General features: G+C 53.2%; 1 protein-coding gene across 4 annotated transcripts; it reads right to left on the bottom strand.

Moving 5' to 3' along the window:
- Positions 1-1,061: 1,061 nt before the first annotated feature.
- Positions 1,062-24,644, bottom strand: Myo1c (myosin IC). Of its 4 annotated transcripts, none has more exons than XM_057776094.1 (32): positions 24,435-24,644; positions 17,917-18,072; positions 17,706-17,821; positions 17,103-17,301; positions 16,948-17,028; positions 15,153-15,332; positions 14,974-15,072; positions 14,657-14,770; positions 14,502-14,573; positions 14,068-14,187; positions 13,862-13,944; positions 13,556-13,661; positions 13,369-13,449; positions 13,047-13,138; positions 9,538-9,632; positions 9,414-9,460; positions 9,238-9,318; positions 6,688-6,793; positions 6,296-6,413; positions 5,650-5,763; positions 5,497-5,573; positions 5,128-5,196; positions 4,959-5,043; positions 4,698-4,857; positions 4,385-4,468; positions 3,723-3,816; positions 3,568-3,623; positions 3,308-3,443; positions 3,155-3,225; positions 2,973-3,070; positions 2,778-2,877; positions 1,062-2,413 (listed from the first exon to the last, which is right to left on the bottom strand). In XM_057776094.1, exons 1-32 carry the CDS (start codon positions 24,507-24,509, stop codon positions 2,387-2,389), a joined length of 3,192 nt encoding a protein of 1,063 aa, XP_057632077.1. In that variant the 5' UTR covers positions 24,510-24,644; the 3' UTR covers positions 1,062-2,386. The 4 variants fall into 4 exon arrangements, with proteins under 4 accessions (XP_057632077.1, XP_057632080.1, XP_057632079.1 ...); XM_057776097.1 differs by lacking the exon at positions 24,435-24,644 and adding an exon at positions 23,570-23,684; XM_057776096.1 differs by lacking the exon at positions 24,435-24,644 and adding an exon at positions 23,574-23,672.
- Between the last annotated feature and the right edge of the window lie 834 nt (positions 24,645-25,478).

Here is a 25,478-nt window from a genome sequence, read left to right as displayed (position 1 = left end):
TTGCACCTTCCAGGCCCTAAGTGGGTAACACTATGCTTTTCCTCTTGCCTCTTGCCCCTGAATACAGTCAGCCTCCTGTTGTCAGGCTCCTTAGTGTTCTGCTGCCCAGCCGGGAGCAGGTGACACTCAATCTTTCCTTCTGTAGAGAGGAAACACGGATTTTCTTTGATGGAGTTATTCCATTCCCATTTTTGGTCCTTGTTCTTGGGTGTGGATCATGCTTTCCTTCTGGATGCAGGGCAGGCATGTGACCCGGACCCAGCCAATCACTATGTTCTAACTACAATGGCTGGGGGAGAACATCCCATTCACTCTAGTGAAGAGAAAAATCTGTTCAAACTTTCGTTAAAGAAACATTCCTGTCTGCTCCTGATAGAAGCCTGGATCTGCTGGCAGTAGTTGCTCTCACCAGGGTGTGGGGAGCGTGGGTGATTCCTTCAGTTGCACCCAGGGAAGGTTAAGCCTAGATCTGGGCCCGGACATGCTTCTAATAATGTCTTTTGAACACCTGGAAGCAGCCCCCCCAGGACAGTAAAACGACCATTGCTGACAAATGCTCTTTTCCGCCCAAACCACTTTGTACGGGTTCATCATCCACAGGGCTGGGACCGGGACAACTCTCTGAGCTATCTCAAACACCAGCTTCTCTATGAAGCGCTGACTCTTCCTCACCCAAGTCTGTCTAGCACCAGGATAGGCTCTTGTGCTTGTACCACCCATGTTAGGCCTCCTCAGTCAAGCCATCTCAGGTGTGTTTGCTTAAAGCCAGAGCCCTGTGCCAAGTTGAGCAGTCTTTGGTGGACAGTCTATAACACAGCCACTGGCTCCTCTCTCATTTTTTAGAGACAAGTTCTTTCTACTTAGCTCTGGGTGTCCTGGAACTTGGTATATAGACCAGGCTGACCTAGAAGTCACAGAAATAGAATCCACCTGCTTCTGCCTCCGGAGCACTGGGATTAAGACATGCAGTACCATACCCGACTTGGTTTCTCTATTGCTCCTAAGTAGGGCTCCCTCTCTCCCCCCTCCCCCCAGCACTCACAGGGAGACTGTGTTGGCAAACACATATTGCTTTATTTAGTGTTTCTCTGGATTGCAGAAGTGTCAGCAGTGGGCTGAGAACCCCAAAGGGCACAGAGGGGGCTGGGCACACTCAAGGCCCTCTGGGGTAGAGAGAAGCAGCAGAAAGAGGTGATGCCCCTGCAGCTCCTCCAAGGCTAGCCCCGTAATTCCAGGTCACAGAGGTGTCCAGGCCAATAAAGACCCTACCATCCTTAAATTGGGTCCAGAGTGTGTGTGTGTGTGTGTGTGTGTGTGAGAGAGAGAGAGAGAGAGAGAGAGAGAGAGAGAGAGAGAGAGAGAGAGAGAGAGAGAGAGGAGGTTGTCATCCTAAGGCATAGACCCAGGCAGCAGACCCCCTCCCACCTGGTGGCTCCCAAGGGTGACTGCTGGTCAGGGAGCCAGGTGCACACTTAAGACATGATCCTTACTTTAGGGGCTTCCCTGATCCTGGGAAAGGCAGTGAGGTGTGCTAAGGATAGGGCTTCATTTTAGGATTTGCCCCAACCTGCTAGTAGGCAAGCCTTCCTTTTGTGGCTTGCCTGTCTTCAGCTCTGTGATTCCAGGCATCTGGACTAGACAATTTCTCTGAAGTCTTTCAAACTCTGAAGACTTTTTCCCACTCCAGATGCCCTCATACTGAGGTGGAAATATTAAAACCTTTTTTTTTAACGCTGGGGATTGAACCCAGGGTCTCACACATGCTTAGCACCAGTGCTACCGCTGGGCTACACCCCCAGCCCCTAAAAGGGCATTCTTAAGGCAGGAGGATGGGGCAGGCGAAGGTGGTCTTAGCCTCCAGGTGGAGGTCAGAGTGGGCCACAGAAGGTATAAGTGGGTGGACAGACAGACAAGGTGCCAAGGGAATAAAGAGAAGAGGCTTGGCCAGAGAAGAGGGCCCCACAGTCCAGCCCACCCAATCTTTTCGCTACACTCCTTGCCCTGTTTGAGTCAGGAAAACACATCCAGTGTGTTGAGGGTAGGAAAATGGCTTTTTTACAAAAATAGTTTCCTATAAAGCATCAAAAACTCTCAGAGAAAAACCTCTGTTAAAATTCCCTTCTCTCAGAGATTTGGCATCAGCAGAGGACTGGCCTGGTCTGCTCAGGCCCCTGCTTTTCTATTGCTCTGGCCCGGCCTGGCCCACTCCTGGGGTAGCTTCCTGGCCCCCATCACCTCAAGAGAGGGTGAGCAAGAGGCAGGAGTCTGCAGGTGGGCTTTGGGGGTGTCTCTAGATCCCTGACTGGAAGCTCGAGTCTTTGGTAACTGGAAAGGGAGGAGGGAGATAAGCAAAGCATCAGGAGTTGGGGGTCCACTGGTGCCTTCATCACCGCGAATTCAGCCGTGGGGCCACCTATTGGGGAGAAGCCCACTGGTGAGTGGAGGAACTGCAGGTACGTACAGGCTCGGGATAGGCAGCCCTGCAGCAGGCTGGGGAGTTGTGTGGCCTTGCCACTGAACATTTTTCTATTCCCGCAGCAGTACTGACTGCTCCAGTCAGAGTGAATTTCCCCCCACATACCACCACTCCCTGCATCTTTCACACACCTCCCACTGCCATTCTTATTACAGCTCTTTTATGGCCACCATAGGGGCCCACGAAGCCCCTCTCTGGCCTTCATGGGCAGGCAACAGGGGAAAAAGGACAGACACATATTCGAAGGAGGGCTTGATCCTCGTGGCTCTACCTTAGACCCAGGCCAGCAAGTTCCACTCACCACAGCCAGGTGGCCGTTCTTAGCCTTGGTGATGAGAAGCTCCGAGCCAGATGTGAAGTCAATGATGCCATCCCTGCCTGGACCCCCTGCAAATGTGATGCTGGAAGCAAGGAAGAACACGAGGGCTTGGTCACAGAGATAGAACCCTAGGATGGGCCTTTCCTGGGGTCCCTGAGTCACCCTGACGAGCTTTACCTGCCCTGGTTGATGTTGATATTGTTCACACGATCAGCACTGAGGGCTGTCTTGGTTAGCGTCTCAATCACGTGGTCACTCTGCAGCACCACGTCCCCCTGGCGAGCGAGGTGCAAAGAATGAGTCAAGCCTTGTTTAGGGCTAGAGGACCCCCCTCCACCTCCCATGTGCTAACAGGGTACCTTCTGCTTATTGTCCTCACGCTGCACGTGAAGCACAAACAGGCTGTCACTGAGGCTACTGACGGAGATTCCTGAGAGCGGAGGGCAGAGGTTAGGGAGCAGTGGTCAGAGCAGGGCTCGTTCCCACCCCGGCAGGCCTCAGCTCTAGCTAACCCGTTAGGTTGGTATAGTCAATCCTCTGCTTGACTTTGGCATCCTCCACGATGACCACAGCACTGGGGGTGAGCAGCAGCTGTCGGGAGCGAGGTTTATAGCCCTTGCGGTCGTATTTTACCACTGGCACGGCATACTAGAGACACAGAACAGCGTGAGGGGCAGGGCAGGGTGGAGGAGTTCTGGGGACAACTTCCTTGCCCACTGCTCTGACCCCTGGGCAGAGAACTGTGAGGGCAAGAGTTGCAACGAGTTCCTACCTGGATGGGCTCAGAGCCCAAGGCCTGCAGCACTCTGGGGCTGATCTCCTCTGTGCCTGCGACCAAGACGAGGAGAAGTAAGTAAGTAAGTAAGGTAAGGCCAGGAGACAGGACGGTGCTGGGAGGCTCGAGGGATGAAAGGTGGGAGGGCTCACCAAGACGTGTACTGATGAAGAGTCTGGGGACACTCTGGGGGTAATTGTCCTTCTTGCCCTTGAAAATCTCACTAGCCACAGCCTTCTGCTGCAGCTGAGAAGACAAAAGAAATACAGTGTCAAAAGGCTGGGACCACCTAGGGGGGCAGACCCAACAGCGCCCTCATCAGCACCCTAGTGTCCTGCCACCAATACTCACTCCCATCAACTCCTCCTTCCTTACCCACCGTCCCCACCAAACAGGTCAGAGAGCTCCCCAGGACTGTCAAGTTCCAGGCCTGATTAGGAAAACAATTCCCCTAGGCCCTCAAGTCTGAGACTGGGGTCCAGCTTAGAATCATGCAAGTAGCTCACTGCTATGCCAGTTTATCTGACCTGGGTGGGGCCTTCCTCCTCTAACACCTTGTTGGTAAACACAAGGCACATTGACCACTGACCCTAATCATGAGTGTGCATGAAGCTGGGCCAATGAGGCTCCAGACAGCTCCTATCAACCAAAGCAAGCTGGCCCACAACAGGAGTTCTCTTTGCTTCTCCAAACTCACTGCAGCCTCCAATGAGGCTCCAGCGTGGAGCAGGCAACACTCCCTCACTCCAGCTAGCACGAGTCCTGCTGTTCCCAGGGCCCCTACAACAACACTCGCTGCCTGCACTCCCCACACCTGCTGCTTCCACTCAGGGCTGATACTCCGGCAGTATTTCCACACCATGTTCTTCATGCACAGCTCCCGCAGCAGCTCTGAGGCCTGTGTGAAGGGTAGAGTCAGACATTTTCCATCCTGTTTCCATTCCTGCTGAAAACCCCAACAGGGCCCTCAAGTCTGACAGTCCTTTGGAGTATTTTTTCTCTGGGAAACTCAATTTCATGGCCCAGATCGACTTCCTCACCCTGCTGAACCCTCCCCTGGCCACCTCTCCAGAGACATGATAAGAAAACTCCCCCTGCTAAGTGCTCAGTATGGAGGCCCCACAGACCTCTCTCAGGGCAGGTGGGGGTGTGGGCCAGGAAGTGTCCAGAACATTCCGGGGTAGTTGCTTCCTCAGGTTAAGCAAAAATGTTGTGCGCACGTGGTCCAGGAAGAAGGCATTCTCAGGGCAACGGGGTGCATGGCGTAAGATGAAGCCTCGGATGAGTCTGGAGGGGTGGGCCAGACACAGCTAGGGTGAGAAACCTGACAACCCATCCCCATATTCACCTTGATCTGTAGGCCCCCTTCACAGCATCCCAGCACTCACCGACGGATAGTCTGGGCTGCCCACTTCCTCTTGGCTGCCTTTCTCCGGCCCAGTGTGCCACGCCACCATGACTGGATACAGATGGCTGTGGATACCACATATGGCTGACTTCTGTCTTCTCACTATGGTGGCCCATCCATCCCTCCAAAAGAACCCTGGGACCCCAAACCTGATCGCTTCACCCGGAGGAATTTCTGCCGCCAATGAAAGCCCCTCCAGGCCGCCTGGATCTGGGTGGCTGTGGTTGGGGAAGAAAACTAATCGTCAGAGCTCAGAACCTCTAGGTAAGGGTCTGGCATGGTCAGGGGCATGGATGAAGAATGGCTGAACAAGGGATGGACCATGAGAGGCATGATAACGAAAGACAGCAGGGGAGTGTGGGGATAGGTTTGGACTGGGGAGGCTGGTGGTCTTCTCAGGGGTGGGGAAGGAGGAAGACCGCTGAATGGAGATGGGCAGGTTCCCCGGAGAAAAAGCCCAAAGGCAGTGATTTCTATTCCCCAAGACCCCCATGGGATAGCAGAGGCGAGTCTCTCACCTAGGCTCTGCCGTCGAATTTCCAGGGAGTCCTCTGTGGCAAACAGGGTCTTGGGGAATCGGATGAAGATCTTCGTCCTGGGAGGACAGCAGTGATAAGCCTCTGGATGCCACCTCCTCCATTCCTCAGGCACCAGGCCCAGGCCCCACTCACCTGCCCATTTTGTACTCTTCTGGCTTGTAGCCAAGGTGTCTGACTAGCACTACCACCCCATCCTGGGGCCGTCCTGCCCACGTGGGCCACGTCTCTGGGCACAGTGACTTGTACCTGGAGAAGGGACGAGCAGGAACACACTCAGGCAAAGCCAAGCCAGGGTCTGCTTTGGAGGCCTCCTCTGCTGTGCTGGGTATCTACAGGTGCTCTCATACACTGGTACATGGTACACGTGCCTGAAGGCCCCCACCGTAAAGATGGGGACTGAAGTATTCCCATCTGCCTAAGGCAGAGATGAGATTCGTATCCTGGTTAGTTCAGGTCCTGTCCTCTGAATAACTACAAAACCACAGTATCTTCTCTGAGCTCTCGTTCCCAGTCTCTGACGGCAGCCTGTCAATGTGCTCCTCCTGTGCCCCTCACCAGAGGCTTCAGGAGGGTGGGGTTGTGTGTGTGCCTTCTGTCTTCTCTTCCAAGACTAACATTAGGCCCACAGCATAAAATGGTTCCTGGCCAGGGTCCCACAGCAGCTGAGGACCTCTGAACCCTCATATTTAACTAGAGGTATGAATGCCCCTCCTTCCTCGCAGGTTCCAGAACCTCATCCTCCCACCTCACCCATTCACGGTGGGCTGACCACACCTACCTCTGTAGGAAAGCCTCATATTTGCGACGATAGGCAAAGCCAGCTCTACGCACGCGCAGATTCTCCATAAGTCCCAGGTACTTCACCTGGTGTCGGATAAGCACCTCATCAAAGCGACCTGCAAGATAGACAATGCAGATGGTCTCAGTCTTTCTTTTTTTTTTTTGGTTTTTCGAGACAGGGTTTCTCTGTGGTTTTGGAGCCTGTCCTGGAACTAGCTCTTGTAGACCAGGCTGGTCTCAAACTCAGAGATCCGCCTGCCTCTGCCTCCCGAGTGCTGGGATTAAAGGCGTGCACCACCACCGCCCGGCGGTCTCAGACTTTCACTGAAAGGTAGTATCACCATCCAAGAGGCACAGCTCACTCACTGCTCATGGGGCCAGATAACCTACCAGGCTGTTTGGCATCATTTGGCTTGATGCAGCGGATATAGGCAGGCTCCTTAGACTTCAGGATCTCCACTAGCTGCAGGAGGCTCGTCTTGAACTGTGTGGCAACCTGGTGAGCCAAGGGGGTATAGAATGTTGGCTGGGGCGAGGCCACCCAGGCCTGCACATACTGCCCCCTTCCTCACAATAGCAAGGGCCCAGACTTCACCACACTTCCTTTTAGTCAGAGACCTCAGCTAAGAAACCCAGCTCTCCTACTCAAGACCTCAAGACTCTTGGTAATGCCACACCCTACCTCTTCTTTTTTTTTTTTTTTTCCTTTCTCCTTTTCTTTCTTGCTAGTGGTGAAGAACAAAGTAAGGGCCTTATGCTCATTGGGACAGAATCAAACCAGGGAGACATCCTCCCCTCTCCCCTTATTTTTGAGATGATTGATCAGTCTGAGGTAAAGTGCACTGGGGAAGATCTGGAAATGACCCTAAAGTGAGCCTGTGAGTGTCAGGAGGAGACAGCAAGAGAGAAAGGCAGCCCAGGCAGATGGATGGCTGAGCAAAGGCTTGACACACAGGAAGCTACAATCCTTGCAAGGAAGGCAGAGGCAGTATATCAAAGAGTCACACTGGAGAGACTAGATTTTATCTTTAGGGAAACTGAAAGCCAGTGAGGAATTTGGAGCAAGGGAGTGGCAATGAGATCTGTATGTTAGATTATTTCTACAGCATTTACGAGGAAGATGGATTGGTAGGGGCTGGTGGGAAGCCAGGAAACTAGGGAAGAGGTTGACTGGCTCAAAGGACAGATAACAGGGCCTGGCCTGGAACAGTGGTTATAGGGCCAAGGAGCAGGAGCTGAGAAGTATTCAGACAACAGAAATCAGCATCACCCAGCTTGAAAAGTCCCTGGCCTGAGGGACTGGGTGGAGAATGATCCCTGTCCTAAGTCAGGAACAGATGAGGAAGGGGGTTGGACACGAAGAGGTCCACTTGGGACATCAGTGGATACAGAAACCGGAGGCATGCTACAGAGGATGGGTAGGGGAGGGTGTGTAGGTGTCCTGAGTAGGGAGATACTGGACTATTACTTTAACTATATAAATATGTGTTACATTTGTTTATCTTGCAGAATATTACTTTAACTATGTAAAGGTGTGTTACATTTGTTTATGCTGCATTTGTTTAATGATATAAAGATGTGTTGCTCTATCTGCCAAAGGCACCTGATTGGTCTAATAAAAAGGTGAATAGCCAACAGCTAGGCAGAAGAGGAATAGGTGGGGCTGGTGGGCAGAGAGAATAAGTAGTGAGACTCTAAGCTTGAGGAGAGAAGAGAGAATGAGGGAGAAAGACAGGGGGATGCCTGGGGCCGGCCAGCCAGGCAGTACCAGCCAGTGAAGACGTGGAGGAAGCAGTGAAAGCAGGACATAAGAATGAAAACAGTCCAGAGGGAGAACACAGAGGGGGAGAAACAGGTTAAATTAAGTTATAAGAGCTAACAAGAAACAAGCCTAAGAGCTAAGACCGAGCATTAAGTCTCTGTGTCATGATTTGGCGGCCCAAAAAAAAGCCCGCTTCACTGGCTGGAAGAGGACGAGGCTCAGGCAGAAGATGGGAGGACAGAGTCAGAACAGCAGAGTCAAGGTCCTGGGGAGGCACCACAGCGTCTCTGTGAGCCAGCTGGAAGCACTCTGGTCTTCTCTCCCTCCTGACCTGGAGCTGTGATGCCCTCTTCTGACTCAGCCCAATCATTGCATGTCTGCCCTCAGCTGGCTGAAGGTCCCCTTCATCTAGCACCACCGACCACACATCTGCCTTTTCCAGCCTCTTCATCACTAAACTGTTCTTTTCAACTGTCTAGCTTTCCCTTGGCCTCTGGGTGCATGTGTTGACCTCTTGCTGCCTAGAGTGCCCTCAGACGGGTTCACTTGACAAGCACCTACTCATTCTCTCACCTCAAAAGCTGCCTTTGCCTTGGAGCTTTCCAGAATCCTACCTCTCCAACCCCTCAGGCAGTTTGCTCCCTCTTTCTGGTGTCCAAAGTGCCCATGCACCTGGCTGTGAGAGCATCTTTTTGCTTCTGATATCTCAGAACGGAGAGATGTCTGCTGACTAGGCAGATACACATAAATGCCCATGTAGGCTGGGGTACCCTGGGTACTCATACAGAGAGTCTACATACAAAGGTGGACACATAGGTATAAACTTAGAAACAAGACACAGAAGGACTGGAGGTGGCCCAGTGGGCAATGACACTTCCTGGCAAGTCTGACATCCCGAGTTTGATCCCGGAGATTCATGTGGTAGAAAGAATCTTCAGCCCTCCACTCACACCATGGCACATGTACACACACATACTCACGCATACACACACAAGTAAGTAAACGTAATAAAAACGGGGAGGGGGGAGAACTAGGCAAAGACAGTCCAGAGAGCAGCCTCTTGTAGACACCCATGCGTGCGCACACTGGCGCTAAACACGCTCACAGTCGCAGTGCCAGGGAAGCTCTGGTCTGGGCTCAGGCACACACACACCACCCTGGTGTCACAGCCTCCGCACCGTCTCTGGTCGCTTCTTGTCACTGAGCTCATTCCGGTCAAAGCACTGGCACATGATGGGGTTCTTCGAGCTGCACATGATCTGCAGGGCAGAAGAGGTTGGAGTTGAGCACAAAGCCAGGGACACACACAGAGCTATGGGTATCCAACCCACCTCGGCCTGCCGGTCTGCCTCACCTCCTTCAGGTTCCGGAAGAGAAGGTCATTGTTTTTATCCAGAAACCCTGAAAGGGGAGAATAGGTGAGAGGTGAGGGAGTTGTCCCCTCCTTGCCCCACGGGACTCAGCATCAGGATCCTCACCGGTCACACTGTAGGTCACCTCTCCAGCATAGTGAAGAAGGCGGAACTCCCCTCGGCCTAGGGATTTCCTGGTCTTTTGGTCAGCGAGCTTGTGCCTAAGGGTGACAAGAACAGGAAACTACAGAATTCTGACCTGGGGCTTGCCTCTGCCTGTTGAAGAAGCTTTATGAGCCATCCAGGAAGAAGCCAGCAGGCCCTGGGCTGTCCCACAAACTGCACACCATGCGAAAGACTGTGCAGGCCTGAGGCCTGCTGCAGAGTTCACAGACACTCAGAATAGTAGACAAACTTGCCTAGAGGACAACCTAGCTCCAAGAGCGAGAAGCAGGAATTTGGGCTTAAGCCTGCCAGTCAGTCCAGGCAGAGGGCTATTTTCATTGCTTCTAGCCGCTGCCCAGCTGTTTAGAGGGTGGTAAAGCTGTCTTCTCCATTTTCAGAATGGAATCTGTCCCATGAGATTATTTAAATCTTAAACATGCTTGTACCCCCTAGCCCGTGTTTTACTTTTAAGAACTACTCTGAGCACCTATCCAGAGATACGGTCGCCTTGCTCTCACACCGGAAACCTGGAGGGTCGGCTGCTAGGTAGCTCACTGACGGGACGCTTGCCTAGCATGTATGAAGCCCTAGGCCCCATCTTCAACACCACACAAAAACAAAAAACAAAACAGTGGTGTGGTGGTGGCACATGCTTCCAAAGCAGGGGCAAGTAAATGTCTGTGAGTATGGGGCCAGTCTGGTCCACACAGTGAGTTCCAGGATGGCCAGGGCTACACAGAGAAAACCAAACAACCACTGGGTGTAGTGGTGCATGCTTTTAATCCTTTCACTCTAGAGGCAGAGGTAGGCCAGTCTTTGTGAGCTTGAGGCCAGTCTGGCAGCCTGGTTTACAAAGTGAGTTCCAGGACAGTCAGGGCTGTTATATACAGAAATCCTGTCTCAAAAAACTATCAAAAAAAAACCAAACCAAAACAACAACAACAACAACAAAAAAAAACCCAAATCAACCAACCAACCCCCCCCCAAAAAAAAACCTATGGAAAGGCTATCACTGGGGCCTTCAAGGCAGGGTGAGAGCTGCAAAGTCCCTGTGGGTTGTAGCCCTCGAAGGACACATTTTGAAGAAATTTTTCCACTGGATACAGGAAAAACCTTAGAACATAACATTATCCCGAGCCTCATACACAGTAAGTCCTTGACTTTGGAAAAAAATGTATAGGAAAAGGCAGGAAGGAAATGCCTGGAATTGTTAACAGTGATGACCTCTGGGTAACAGGGTCACAAGCAGTTTTGCACACATTCCAACTCTCTCTAATGAGCAGGATTATTTTCATAATCAAGTGAATTTTATTGTTTGGTATGATGGCCATGCCTGTAACCCTAGCACTCAGGAGGCAGAGGAAGATAAGATCAGGAGTTCAAAGCCATCCTTTGTCACACAGTGAGTTCCAGGCCAGACTGGGCAACATGAGGTCCTGTCTCAAAAAAAAAAAAAAAAAAAAAAAAAAAAAATCAAAGCCAGCCAGCTGCAAACACCAAAAATCCCAGCACTCGAGAGGCAGAAGCAGGCAGATTCCTGAGTTTGAGGCCAGCCTGGTCTATAGAGTTAGTTCCAGGACAGTCAGGGCTATACAGAGAAATCTTGTTTCAAAAAACAAAAGAGAGGGCTGGAGAGATGGCTCAGTGGTTAAGAGCATTGCCTGCTCTTCCAAAGAAAGGTCCTGAGTTCAATTCCCAGCAACCACATGGTGGCTCACAACCATCTGTAATGAGATCTGGTGCCCTCTTCTGGCCTGCAGACATACATGCAGACAGAATACTGAGAATACTGTATACATAATAAATAAATAAATCTTTTTTTTAAAAAAAGAGAGAGGGCTGAAGAGACAGCATAGTGGTTAAGAGCACTGGCTGCCCTTCAAAATGTCCTGAGTTCAACTCCCAGTATCACATGGTGGCTCACAACCATCTGTAATGAGATCTGGTGCCCTCTTCTGGCATGCAGACATATATGCAGGCAGAACACTATACATAATAAATAAATAAATAAATCTTAAAAAGAGAGAGAGAAAGGCTAACCAATACCAGATATGGTGGTGAAAGCCTTTCAATCTAACACTCCAAAGGCAGAAGCAGGCGGATCTCTAAATTCCAGGGCACTCAGGGCTACTATGACATTTGGTCTCAAACAATAAGCTGTCCCACCAAAAAATCCCTCCAAATGTTTTGCCTGCTTCCTTCCTTCTTTCCTTAAGTTTTTCAAGACAGGGTTTCCCTTTGTAGTCTTGTCAGTCCTAGAGTTCACTCTGTAGACCAGGCTGGCCTCGAACTCACAGAGATCCACCTGCCTCTGCCTTGAGAGTGCTGAGATTAAAGGCATGTACTATCACTTCCGGGCCCTTTCTTTCTTTTTAAAGATAGGAGCTCATATTGTAGTACAAGTTTGCTTCAAACTTGAAGCCATCCCCCTCCCTCCACCTTCTGAGTGCATGAACCATCAAGCATAACCAGAAACAATTTTTTTCATGTACTGTTTGTTTTTTTTGAGCATGGTCTCTCTAGCGGTCTGTCCTAGAACCAGGCTGGCCTGGAACTCACAGCAGTCTGCTTGCCTCTGCTCCAGAGTGCTGGATTAAAGCTGTGTGTTTCATGCTTGGCTTCTTGTAGTGTTAAGCAAACAATGCTTATGGTGTTTGAGTCCAAAAGCCCTGGGACATTCATTCCAAGATCTATAACCTAAATAGATAACCTTGACCAAATGAGTGAATTTTTCTGAGTTTTGGTAAGATAGAACACAAGCATTATCCTTACGGGGTGTTAGGCTCAGAGATGAGTGTGCCCGGTTTGTGTGCTGAGCTTCCCCACTTTAGGGAGTCCTTCTGTTTTTTGTTTTGTTTGTAAATAGGATCTCTTTAACTTTTTTTTTTTTTTTCTTTCTGGTTTTTCGAGACAGGGTTTCTCTGTGGCTTTGGAGCCTGTCCTGGAACTAGCTCTATAGACCAGGCTAGTCTCGAACTCACAGAGATCCGCCTGCCTCTGCCTCCCGAGTGCTGGGATTAAAGGCGTGCGCCACCATCGCCCGGCCCAATAGGATCTCATGTAGTCTTGAATTTGCTACGTAGCCAAGATGGCTTTGAACTACTAATCTTAATGCCTCCACCTCCTAAGTGTAGGAGATTCCTTATATAGGAAGCAATTTACAAATAAGGAAGCTTAAAAAAAAACACAATTTAGCAAGTTTCATTCTCAAAAATGATTCAAAGAGGAAGGTCCAACAGTGGCTTTTGGTAACTGTCCCATCATCACTTTCTCTGGTGACTAACTTGTGGCTAGTGGTTTATTTTGTTTTAGGTGCTGGGGATCCAAAAGGAGTCCCGTGCACGCTGGGCAAGCCCTCTATCACTGAGCTATGCCTTCAGTTTCATGGCTGGAGTTGGCACTGTGCAGGGACCCCAGCCCTTTCGCAGGTTCTGCTGAATGTGAGCCCCTTGCCCCAGCAGCCCACTCACGTCAGGAAGTGGGGGTGGTGCTTGACAGTGTCCTCCAGCTTCTCCAAGAAGGTCAGGTCTGTGGCCTCCCCAGGACGCAGACATTCTTCATCCTGCAGAGCAAGGCACAAGGTGATAAACATAGAGGACACCATACAAGAAGCCATAGGCACAGGAGAAAGGGGCAGAGCTTAGGGAGCCCTGATAGAGCCGGCAGACTGGGTCAGAACCTCACCTTACCCAGCCCAGCCCCACACACTGCCCCAGTGGACACACTGGGAAAAGAAAGGGGGAGGCTTCCCTGTTGCCTCCCAACATGAGGCTAGAAGAGCAGACGACGTACCAAGATGGAGATGATGCCCTTGAACTTCTCCTCCACCAGGTCACAGATGATCTTGTTGTTGAAATACTGGACAGGTTCCCACTGCACAGAGTGAGAGGGGCAGCAATTAGAGGACTCCACACTCTCTCCTGGGAGCCCCAGGGCCTGGCTTCCCATGACATGCAGGGTGCGCCAGGCAAGCACGTACCGCAATGCCCTCTGCTTCGTATTCCTCCTGCTCAGACTTGAGAGTCAACTCAATGAAGAGCTGCTGCAGCTTCTCGTTGCAGTAGTTGATGCAGAACTGCTCAAAGCTGAGGGGCGGTGGAAGAACCCGCAGCAGTGCCAGGAACACAAAGCCGGGGACAGGGAAAGGACAGGATCAGGCACAAGCAGCAGGGCTAAGAGATGCAAAGCAGGACCATGGCTGGGAATGAGAGGCAGGGGACAAAGGAGGGGGCAGAACACAAACATTAGCAGACAGACCAGCAGGGGTTAAAAGTGAAGGACTGACCTGTTGTGCTGAAATACTTCAAAGCCGTAAATGTCCAGGAGACCAAGAACTGTGGTGCTTCTCCAGCTGGGGCTCTCAGCATCCTAGGGCCAGCCAGTCAGCAGAGAGCATGGGTCTCCAGGGTCTGCTCCGGCTCCCAGCCAGCCACAGGCCTCTCTGACCACTCTCCCTGCCTTCCTCAGAAGCAGCATGGGTTGAGTACTCACCTTAGAGGCCAGTGACCTGTTGATCTTTGTGACCAGCCAGGTGAAAGTGCGACTGTACACAGCCTTGGCAAGAGCATCCCTTGCATATGCAGCCTGCTCAAGGTTCAGTGGGCTCAGGAGCTGCCACAGAGGATAAAACAGGAGATGAATGCCAGACACCCTCTGTCCCACCTCCCCTCAGACCCAGGCATCAGACAAGGATGTTCTCACCACCCTGCCTTCCTAGCGCCATTAAACCAGAGTGGTAGTACTATTTAGGACACCATAGGGAAGCTGTTATAGGGGCCTCATTCATGAAGGTGGGAGTCTCTAGGCCTGCATCATGTCCCTCCGGCCCTACTGAAGACCCTGAGTAGACAGCAGAGAGGAACAAAAGGATGAGGCTCCCTAGGACTGCCCACATCTCCTGTTTCTGCAGCCAAGCCGAGTCTTACCTCTTCCCCCTTGGCGATGATCTTTCTGTGAGTCAGGGCTTCCCTCAGCATTGTGCCTTCTACACCGAGCAGCTGCCAAGGGTGGAGTGGGCAAGGTGAGGGGCTGGTCCTCTCATCTTAGTTCTCCCTTTCCTTACCCTCTGCCCACCACTCACCCTAGTCAGATACTTGAGCTGGTTCTCAGTAGTAACCTGGGCATTACTGTCCTCATCAGCAGCAAAGTGAATGTTGCCCAAATGTAGGACACTGGCCACGATGCTTAGCAAGTCCTGAGGTGGCAGCAGGGGCATATGGTGGTTATGAGGTCAGAGAGGTCAGGGCAGCCCATAAGAGCAAACAGGAGATGCTCAGATACAGCAGGGGATGGTTGGGAAAGCACTCAGGAGGAGAAGGGAACCTGAAGTAGAAATGGGCTCCAAAAGAAATGAGTGAATTTGGGGTGGGGGGAGAGGGTCCAGAGAAGAGCCCTAACCTCCACTTCATCCTCAGTGAAGTCAATGACTGACAGTGCCTTCCTGACGACCTTCCAGTCACTCTTATCATTGATGGAGGAGACTTTGGCACACTGGCCCTGGAGAGAGAGCATAGCTGACTGCCAGCACTGGCAGTGTGCCCCCTGGGTGGCGCCAACCCTGCCTGCCAATCACTCACCTTCACCAGGTACAAGTAGCTCTGGGGGTTCCGTTCCAAGCCCAGGCGACGAAGAGTCTCCTCCTCACCCCCCTCCAGTAGCTGGTAGAAGATGTGGAAGTTCCGTTCTCCATGATTCTGGTGTACCACTCGTGACTTTTCCAGGAGGTAACTGAGGATGTGGCCTCCCACAGGGGCTCCCTGTGGGTAAGGTGGGGAACAGGGATGGTCAGCTAGAACCCCTCTTCCTCTTTCTCTCCTGTAGTAGACATGGGCTCTCATTCTAGCTCTGCTACTAGATCAGTGGGCTCAGGAACCCACCCTGGCCTCAGTTCCTTCACTTAGGAAAAAGAGACATAGCTTAGTGGCTAAATGACATCTGTTCTTACCTCTGCGAGTATACACACACGCACACACACACACAATTTAGAAAGAGAGAGCCTCAACTCTATCTACTTCCGAGGCATACTTGTATGCCTGCCAGGCACTGCAAATTTAACAGGCCTGACAGTGCATTCCAGCTTTTTCCTCTCCCACACCAACTCCTGCTCGTGCCCTCCCATTTTGATCAGCGGCAGCTCCGTCCTGCAAGTTCTTCTAGAGGGTAGATTGCGGTCCTCCCAGAAACCTTTTTTCACCTACTTCCTATATCTAAACAAACAGCCGATCCTGTTCCTTTAACGTTGAAAACACCCAGAATCCAACCTCTGCTCTTCACCTCTGACTACCACCACGATCTGAGACGCCATCATCTGTCACCTACATTATTACATCAGCCTCCGAACCGGTTTCCCAGCTTGGCTGGGTTCCTCTATCATCCACTCCCAACAAAGGCAAGAATGACCTTTTCAGTAGGAAAGTTGCATCATGACAGGCTACTATTCAAAACCCTCTGATAACTTCTTTTCACTTAGCTGAAAAAAATATTCTCACAGGGCTTTCTCTGAGCAAAGTTCTCTATGTAGTCTGTGTTCTTAATATGATTTAAAGTCCTTGGTTTAATTCCCATATTAAGGACGGGGAAAAAAATCTGCAAAGATCCAAAAGGCCCTGGTTCCCCGCTCCTGCTTCTTGGTACCATGCTTCCTCCTCTAGTTTCTGGCGTCACTGTAATCTCTAAACACCCTAAAAACTCTACCTCTGCAAGGCCTTGGCCCTCACATCTACCTGGCCTCCCTCTCCAAGGCATCTGCTATGCCTGCTCTCCACTGCCACCAAGCATTACTGAAATGACACCTCCAAGTGAGGCCTTCCCTGTCTGCTTCAGAACTGCAGGCTCAGATGTGCCGCACACCCCTGCAATCTTAGCGGCTCAGGAAGATGAAGCAGCACAACCGGGAGCTTCAGAGCAGTCCGGATGACAATGAGACTATCTCAGGACCCGAGAGATGGCTCAGTGCTCAAGAGCACAGCTGCTCTTCCAGAAGACCTGAGTTCAATTCCCAGACCCCACATGGCAGCTCACAACTGTCTGTAACTCCAGTTCCAGGGGACCTGACACCCTCACGCAGACATACCAGAAGGCAAAACACCAATGCACATAAAATAAATAAATAATAAAAAACACAAATTGAGACTATCTCACTAAAAAAAAAAATTGCAGCAGTTACCACCTTTATCTTATTTTATTTCCTGCTACGGCCTAGATTATTCTGTTTCTGTTTATCACCCATCACTCCAGGAGACAAGACTGATTTCACTGCTCTAACAGCAGCACCTGGGAGAGTGCCTGGCACACAGTAAACACTCAACAAATACCGAACCGACTGAATGGCAAACCCGACCACTCCTAATGCTTCACTCCACCCACAGGTACCTTGAAGTCAAACTGCACATCCATGTACTTCCCGAACCGGCTGGAGTTATCGTTGCGGAGAGTCTTGGCATTTCCAAAGGCCTGGGAGTGGATGGGAATGTGAGAGAAGCCTGGCATTTTCTTCTTCTCCTCCCCTTTCCGTCCAGTCTCCTCACCTCCAGCACAGGGTTGCTCTGCAGCAGCCGGTCCCGCACTGCACCACCCCGCTCTGGGGCTGGGCACGTCTCTGCATAGAACTGTAGCAATCTCTTGGTGGCCTCTGTCTTGCCTGCCCCACTCTCTCCGGAAATCATCACCGCCTGGTCCCGCCGCTCAGTACGCAGCGCCCGGTACACAGTGTCAGCCACTGCAAACCTGGGGCAGAGGTTTGTCAGGGAGTTCACAGGGTGGGAAACTCTTACAGGGTAGACCGCCCCAGCTGAGGATGGGGGCTGGGTTCACTATCACATCGAAGTCTGATCGGGTCACTCCAGATGAGGTGCTAGCCAGGTGGAACATGTTAGCATAGGTAAAGGGATACATCATGAGTGGGGACTGAGGTTGGGAGCTGAGGGTCCTAGAGGACGGAATCTAGAGACTCGTTCGTCTAATGAGAACAGAGGTAACTCTGGGGTGAGCAATCATGGGATTCCTCACAGTTGTGAACAGTGAGTCACCCGAGGCAGGGGTCAGGAATCATTTCCAAGTGGGGGTAGGGTGGGGTCATCTTGCATGATGATGGGGGAGGTCATTCCTGGAAAGGTAGGGGAGCCACTTACAGATGAGGTGGCACTTCATAGAAACTGACACCACGGTAGCGTTCCATATGCTGACGGCTGTAGATCTGTAGGTCTCGGTAGGGGTTGACAGAAACCAGGACAGGGCCAATGTAGGTCTGGGGGACAGAGAACGGTCAGCAGCTTTTCCCGAAGGCTCCTGGTGTCTCCTTCACCCTAGGTCTGTTCCCCCAGCGCCACCCACGGTTCTCACATAAATGAGGTTCTCCCGGAATCGTCGCCGCAGGTTCTCAATGAAGGCGGCCTCACTGGTGAAGTTCTCCAGCAGAACAAAGTCCTGCACCCCCACGCGGTCCCGGGCTGTCAAGGCACTCTCCATGGTCACCCGCACCCCGTCACTGCCTAGGGCCTGTGAAGAAGCAGCCACAAGGCAAGGTCAGAGTCTGCAGGTTAAAGCAAGGCCATGTCTCCTACCCCACCTGCAGGATGTGGCAGGCAGAGGCACCTGGACACAGGCTACAGAACATGTTTGGGACATATGTTTGGGTCACATGGGCCATGCACAAAGCCCACAGGAGCACCAGGGACCCAGCAGACACAGAACAAGTGCATGGAATTCAGAGAGGAGTAGTCTTGTGTGGAGAAAGGTGGGTAAGGAGAAGGAACTCCAAGGAACGGCAGAAAGAATGCTGTGTTGACCTTGGACAAATCTTTCTCAGGACTGTTTCCTCCTTAGGGAAGAGGAATGAGCTAGTTCAGGTGACCTCAGATCCCTCAGCTGAGTGTTACAGGTGCTTTGGAGAACAAATGGTCTGGAGTAAATTCTGCAAACAGGGACGGGCCATTTGTCTTGCTCCCACCGACCCAAAATCCCTCAGGGGCAGAGTTGTTTAGGGGTCAAGCACCTCCCGGGAGAGGGTTTCCCCATGGGCCACCACCCCAGCTGGACTTGACACCCACCCTAGAAGTGGGTGGCCTGCCCTCCTTCAGCTGGAGCCACTCCCTCCACTCCAGCTGCTAGGCTCCCCACACAATTCCTCCGTGGTTGAGAAGCCTCAGGAGGTTGGGGGTTCTACCAGGGGAAAACCCAGCTGCCACCCAAGGGTGGGGCAGGTACAGGCTTGGCTAGCCCCTTGTGCCCTGTCCGAGGCTGAGGTTTCCCTTTAAAGAGGGTCTGCGGGTTCTAGAAAGTGCTAAGAGTCAAGGAAGAGGAAGGTATTGAAAGCGGCTGTAATCCCAGAGAGGTCACTAAGTCTCCCCTGACCCTAATTGCCCAGGAGCTCTCTGTTCCTCGGTCACCCCTAAGAGTCTGGGGCCTGCTTCCCTCACACCTGCCCACCCATCCCGAAGCTGTTGCCCAACACGGCCCAGCCACCGCCCCCTTGTCCTTGGGTGAGGGGTCTCAGCCGTCAGCAGGGGCGACCCTCAAGGCTCTGGGTCCTAGCGTTCTGCAGCCTTCTCCGCCTCGGCCTCCTGCCCTAGCAACTTTCAGGGACGTTTTTCCACCGAAATTCCTGGGCCGCGCCTGCTTCCTAGCCAGTCCAGGAGACGCTGCGGGCCACCGAGCGACACCCAGGACCCCCACCCCGCCCGCGCCCTTGCTCACCGACGCCCGGTAGCGCATCCTGCCCGACCTGGCTCCCCGCTCCGCTGCCCGCGCTCTTGGTCGGAGCTCGGTCGCGGCGTCAGCGAGGGAGGGGCCGGCCCGCCCCCCGCAGGCCCCAAGGCTTCAGGGGCTTGGACCCGGGGGTCTCTCTGCGGCCGGTCAGGCCCGGGCTGGGTGGGAGGGGGCCGCGGGACCTAAGAGGGGAGGCTCGGGGGCGGGGCCTCCTGCGTGCCGCGGGCTCCGCCTGAGTCAGGTTTTCCAGGAGGAACGTCGTTAGTTCCAGGGTGGGGCCCGGAACCCGCGCGGCCGCCGCGTCTACACGGCCCCGGAACTCACTTCCGGGCTCGTGTCTACAACACGGGCCGGACACCCCGCGCGAGACCAGGACTGAAGCCCGTGGGTCACCGAGGAAGCAGGATTTCCCTCCCCACCTCCAACCTCGAGTCCCGGGAAAGTTAAAAATAGAACGAAATGTCCAAATACGGCTGGCGCGCCTGGACAGGCGGAGCCTCTGTGCGGGGCACTGTCCACCCCCATACACACTCCGGGAGGACCAGCTCCATTCTTTAAATCCCTAGGAAAAAATTGTTTGGGACAGGGTCCCATTACGTAGCCCAAGCTGGCCTGGACCTCCAGATCCTCCTGCCTAAGTCTCCTGAGTGCTGAGATTACAAACCTGTGCCAGGATGCCCAGGAAGGAAATCTCCCGAAAAGTCTCTTCCTCAGTAAAGAACACAAGCCCTAGGGCCAGGGATGGCAACAGGGTGTGTGCCCTTTCTGCGCAGCATGGACCCTATAGAAGCCTGAGTTTCTGGGTGCACAACCACCTTCTGACTACCCTGCATTTGCAGTCAATACCCTTTATGCTCCATCCTGAGCATCTTTCTTCGGACTCAATGTCCTAGGGGCTTCTCTCATCTCTTTCTTTCTGGTCCCTCTAGATCTCCCATTCTCTCTATCCAGGCCATCAGCTGTCTCTCCAGTCTGGCTTCCAGCTGACTCTCTGAAGGTATCAGCCCCTTTTAGGCCAGAGGTGTGTGTGTGTGTGTGTGTGTGTGTGTGTGTGAGAGAGAGAGAGAGAGAGAGAGGATTCCCGTAACTTCTTAGGAGACAGACTGTTCATCTTTAAAACGAGGCTAATATCTGCCAGAAGAATTGCTGGGTGGCCTGAAATGAAGTACCAAGGCACCGCCCAAGTCCCCACAACACAACACCACCCTCTTCCTCTTTTTCCCAGCCACGCTCATTCTATACACACGCTTTGGGTGTGAATTCACTCTTCTTGTCTAGTGGGGAAAGTCCCCCCCCTCCCCTCCGCGCGCCTCTATCTGTGACTCGCAAAGGGTTCTCAGGTGCCTTATCTGTTTCTCGCCCGCTGTTAAGAACCTGAAGAATATACCGCGGATACTGACTTGTTCTAGAGAGGCAAGGCGGAGTAAGAACCCCAAAGCACCAAAACGCCCCACTCCTTGGACGGGGACTCCCTAGGGAGGTGAGCTTGCGACAGGTGCTGGCTGCAGCCTCGAGGGGAAAGATGGTTCATTACTTCGTGAACAACAGCTCAGCCTGAGCCGCAACCCGGGCGTGGGGGAGGCGTGAGGCGCCAGCTGGGAAATGGGGCCTTTTGGAGAGGGCCAGGGGAATGGGTGCCGCAGGTGGAAGATGGGTGAAAGACACAGGGCAAGGGGAGCGCCCTCTACGATGCCCTGGCTTTAAAAGCATGAAGACAGGACTTTCAGCCCACCCTAGAGCATCAGAAGATTGAGGGCGGGAGAGCTTGGATCTGGGCTCGTTCCCCTCCCCCTGCGGCCGCCTCACGGAGCTCCCGCTCTGGCCAGTAAAGTCTGGGTGGGAGGGACGGGCTGGGGGAGGGGCTTCGAGGCCGCAGTGCCCGCCCCGCCCCGCCCCGCCGCGTCAAGCGGCTGGAATGAGGGGAATCCGCGTGCGGAGGGGTCCGGCGGGCTTCACCCGTCCCGAGCGGCGCAGTCGCATTCCTGGGATGCCCGCTGGCGCCCCCGCAGCCACCGCCCCGCATCGGAAGGAGGGCGCGTCGCCGCCGCCCTGTGGGCCTTAGGCCAGCCACAGTCCGGGCAACCTCTCCTGGCCTGCTCCACCTCTCTGGACAGAAGCTTGAGTCCAGAGAGGGGAAGTGAAGTGGAGGTGGAGAACCGAGGGTGTGAGGGACACCGCCATGCCAGGCGCTTCCTGCGTTCTGAGCTTATGTCACTCCCGTCAGTGCGCGGCACCACACCATGAGTTCTGTGTTGTTGTTCTATTTTAGAAGGGGGAACTGAGACTAGGTAGGTGAGACGCCTTGTTCAAGATTTCTATACATCTAAGAAGGATGGGTCTGGTACCCAGGACCCCTAATACTACCTCCCTGACCCCTAATACTGCCCTGATTCCTCCCAACAGTTAACAGGACTGACAGTTTTCCTCAGTGACCTAGGGCAGGGGCCTGTGTCATGTGACTACTGATGTATATGCTTTAGGTGTGACAACTGAGGAACAGATGAAGGTCATTGGGTCGCACAGTGCGACCCTGGGCTTAAGACTGACTGTAGGCTGGAGTACACCTTAAGCCAGTGAGTGACCCAAGACTTATTTCCTAAAAAGCACCTCTGGGTCTCCTCCCACCTGGGCAGATGTGTACTGAGAACTGCAGGGACTAGGACTGACATTCTGGGTCATTCAGTGGGCCCTTCCCTAGTGTTACCCAGCCTGACCTCTGGTAGAGTGAAGGGCTGTGGGCAGCCCCAAATGTTCCCCCAACCTCCAGGGCTACACTGATTTCCACCGAGGCAAACATGACCTCACGGAGCAGAGAAAACAAAACCACTCAGTGCTGGGCACAAAGCAGACGCTCTTACTTGTTTCGTGGCGCTGCCCCATCAGGGACTGTTGGAGGCTTCAGGGAACTGTGAGCAGGGATGGGGAGGGTTTTACTCACAGGGCCTGATACTCTAGCTCCAGAACCATGGATCTTTTGGTCTGCCGGAGACCTTTACCTGTGAGTCCAGCAATAATGAACAAAGCTCCTTGCCCCTGACAGTTTTCATGTTCACTGTCCTAGGTCCTGACAGCCGGTAATCATGACCCTGCATTCCAGGCCCGTCCTCTTCTCTCCATCCCTTCCACCAGTCGCCACCTCCTAAGAACCTCACTCCTGCCTCCATCATGCTTCTCTTCCGGACCAACATGAACAGCCCCCTAACTGTTCTCCCTGTCTTCCTCCCAACAATCAAAGTTCCAGTATCGGCCTGTGGCACTTCCAAATGCAAATCTGACAGTTAACATCTCAAGTTAACGGAGTGAGGTTTATACCGCACAGCTCCCCACGTGCAAAGCCTGCCCTCACACTCACAACTTCCTGTCAAGCCCTTGCGAATGGACTCGGTTTACTCCACTGCTCCTGTCTGAATCTATGACTACACAGGTAGTCCCCTTCAACCCCTTCTTTCTCCACACTTCCCCCACTGGTACAGGAGGTGCTGTTTGTACCAGTGCTGCTGACCACCAACCACATGGAACTTCATGCGTCTGTGGCTTTGCACCTGCAGCTCACTCGGCCTCCCCACCTCACACAGTCATCCCTGAAGAATCAGCTCAGACATCACCTTCTCCACAGCACCTTCCTAATTTCCCCTAACACACAGCCTCCTCCTCACCAAATCAAGTCCTAAAACGTCCGTTTCCTTGTTAGACTCTGCCGGGAGACGGCTCTGGTCTTAGGCAAGCACTCAGATAGGCATTCGCTGGAGATTCAATAACTCCCCCCCCCCCCCAATGGTGGGCGCCTGCATGAATGAATGAATGAATCTCAGAGGCTAGGAGTGTGAGCAAGAGGCTGGCGCGTGCCGGAACAGAATAAAACAGTGGGCCAGCCATTCATTCTCCCATTCATCTCTGAGCCCCGCACCCGCCTCATTTCCAGAAAAGGCTCGCAAGGATCACGGGCACGCCTGGACTCCCCCGGCGAAAGACGGGAAGGGGCGGGGCTCGGCCAGTTTCTCCGGAACCCAGAGCAGGGGCAGGGAGGGCTGCGGGAGTGGCCCGGAGGGAGCACCGGGTGCCTGGATCCCGCGCCCCCTCTTTACCCGCGTGTGTACCCAAGAAACTGAACCCCAGTGCCTCCAGGTCCAGTTGGGCTGAGCGAATCTTGTCTTAGCAATACCCGGTCAGAGACAGCACGACCACAACTCTGGTCGCTGAAGGCGCCCAGCCGCCTGCCCCTTCCTCTGGCCAGCTGGCCAACGGAGGCCACCTGGAACCCTGCGGCCGCGTCCCTTCCCGCGCGTACCCACCGGCTCGGCTCTTCGTGTGTTCGGGCGGGGGCTGGGATGGACGGTGTGGCCGCCTCGGGAGTCCGCGGCTCCGGTACGCTCTCCCCGCCCAGGGCCCGTTAGGGGCCGGGCCGCCGCCTATCGTCATTCCCCCGCAAGGCCCAGACTCAGGCGCGCGCGCGCCCCTGGGCCCCGCCCCGTGTTGGTGGCCCTCTCCAGGGCCCAGGAGAGCACCCGCCAAGGCTTGGTGCTGTACTTCTCTACCAACCCGCAGGACAAGACGCACAGTTACACTCGTTCGCGCACACACACTCCTCTGGTAGAAGACCAGACTCATGGTGTAGTGCTCGATGGGCGAGAACACTAGATGCGGTTTCTCCGTCCCTAGACAAACTAGACCTTCATTCCACTGCCTTTGCGTGCTAGGCCAGTCCTTCCCCATTTCTAATTTTCTCTGCCTTCACCCACCTTCTCATTCCATGCTGCTTAAGTTGAGCAATGCCAGTTCTGCGTGCCCGGCGGGGAAAGGGAAAACATTATTTGTACTATGTGCCTGCAACTTTTATATGTACTCGTCTTTTGGCGTTAGAGCACTGTCCTCTTGTTATCTATGTTTAGTTTCCAGCTAAGCTCATTTAAGTTCAGGGAGCTGGCGGAGGAATTCAAATCAAAACCTCCGTTTAAAAAAAATTCCTTCTAGTAGCCCACAATCCCTTACCCCTTCTTTCCACTTACTCCGTGTCCTAATAGTGTCTGCCCCCATTAAAGTTCAGAACAGGTCCTCACTGCTCATCCCTTCCCAGATGAATGTACTGGAGGCCGCCCAGTCCAGAAGAGACCCCACCACCATTCCTCCCAGTCCACAGTATCATCCCAGCTTACAAGTTTGCATGGCCTGTGAGGGTGAACCACGCGGATGATCTCCCCTGTTGGTATCAGTTCTACTTGGAGTGCCATTCCGCTGTGTGGAGAGCCAGCCTGCAGAAGGCAAAAACTGTCCAGCGTCCACTGGCTCTGGCGACTCAACTGGCTTACGCTGGGACAGCCAGTTGGTTCTGCTTCAACTCCAGCCCCAGGGGATGTGACTGGTCCAGCTTCTCAGGACACAGCTGGAGCAGTCCAGGTCTGATTGGGAGGTCTCTTGGCCAGAGGGTTGGGGCAGGAAGAGGAGGGGCTGAAGGATCGAGGAAATGCCTGTTGTCTCAGGTAACCAGAGGAGCTGATGCATCCACCCGTTGAGACCCTGGGTTTCAGGTCAAAGGTTAGGAGACAACCCCCCACTCCCTTCCCAACAGCTCCTTGGCAGGGCCTCTCAAGCTGCCCTCTCTCAGAACAGCTAGAGCGCCAACTAACCATTCCTCTAAGCAGAGGGCTAGTGCGTCTTTCCACAAGCCAAGAGGATCCTTTACGTGGCATTGCCCCTCTTGAGGTCCCTGCAACTTGGCTGCTTGTGAAGGTAATGAGTCTTACCCCACTTTTTTTCTCTTTTTTTTAAGTTTGAATATTGTCTAGGCTAGTCTTGAACTCCTGCTTCATCTGAGTGTTGGGAGGACGGGCATCTGCCGACCATTTGACTATACCTTTTTGTTTTCCAGACAGTTTTTCTGTGTTGTTCAGGCTGTCCTGGAACTCATTCTGTAGACCAGACAGGCCTTGAAATCAGAGCTCCACCTGCCTCTGCCTCCCCAGTGCTGGGATTTAAGGTGTACGCCACCACTTGACTACACCTTGTTATAGAGGCCAGGGCTGGCCATGCTGGGCAGTTGTTAGGAACAGCAAGAGGCCTCTGCCCTACCCACCACTGGAGCCTCAAGGTAGGTTCCTGAGTCCCTTGGGTGTTTACTCCCACTGTTTATTTTCAACTGCACCCCCCCCCACACACACACAAACACACACACAGTGTTCCTGTTTTTCTGTCTTCATTGT

The sequence above is a fragment of the Chionomys nivalis genome, chromosome 7, assembly GCF_950005125.1.
Source record: "Chionomys nivalis chromosome 7, mChiNiv1.1, whole genome shotgun sequence".
NCBI classification, from domain to species: Eukaryota; Metazoa; Chordata; class Mammalia; order Rodentia; family Cricetidae; genus Chionomys; species Chionomys nivalis.
This window is presented reverse-complemented; position numbering and strand designations above follow the sequence as displayed.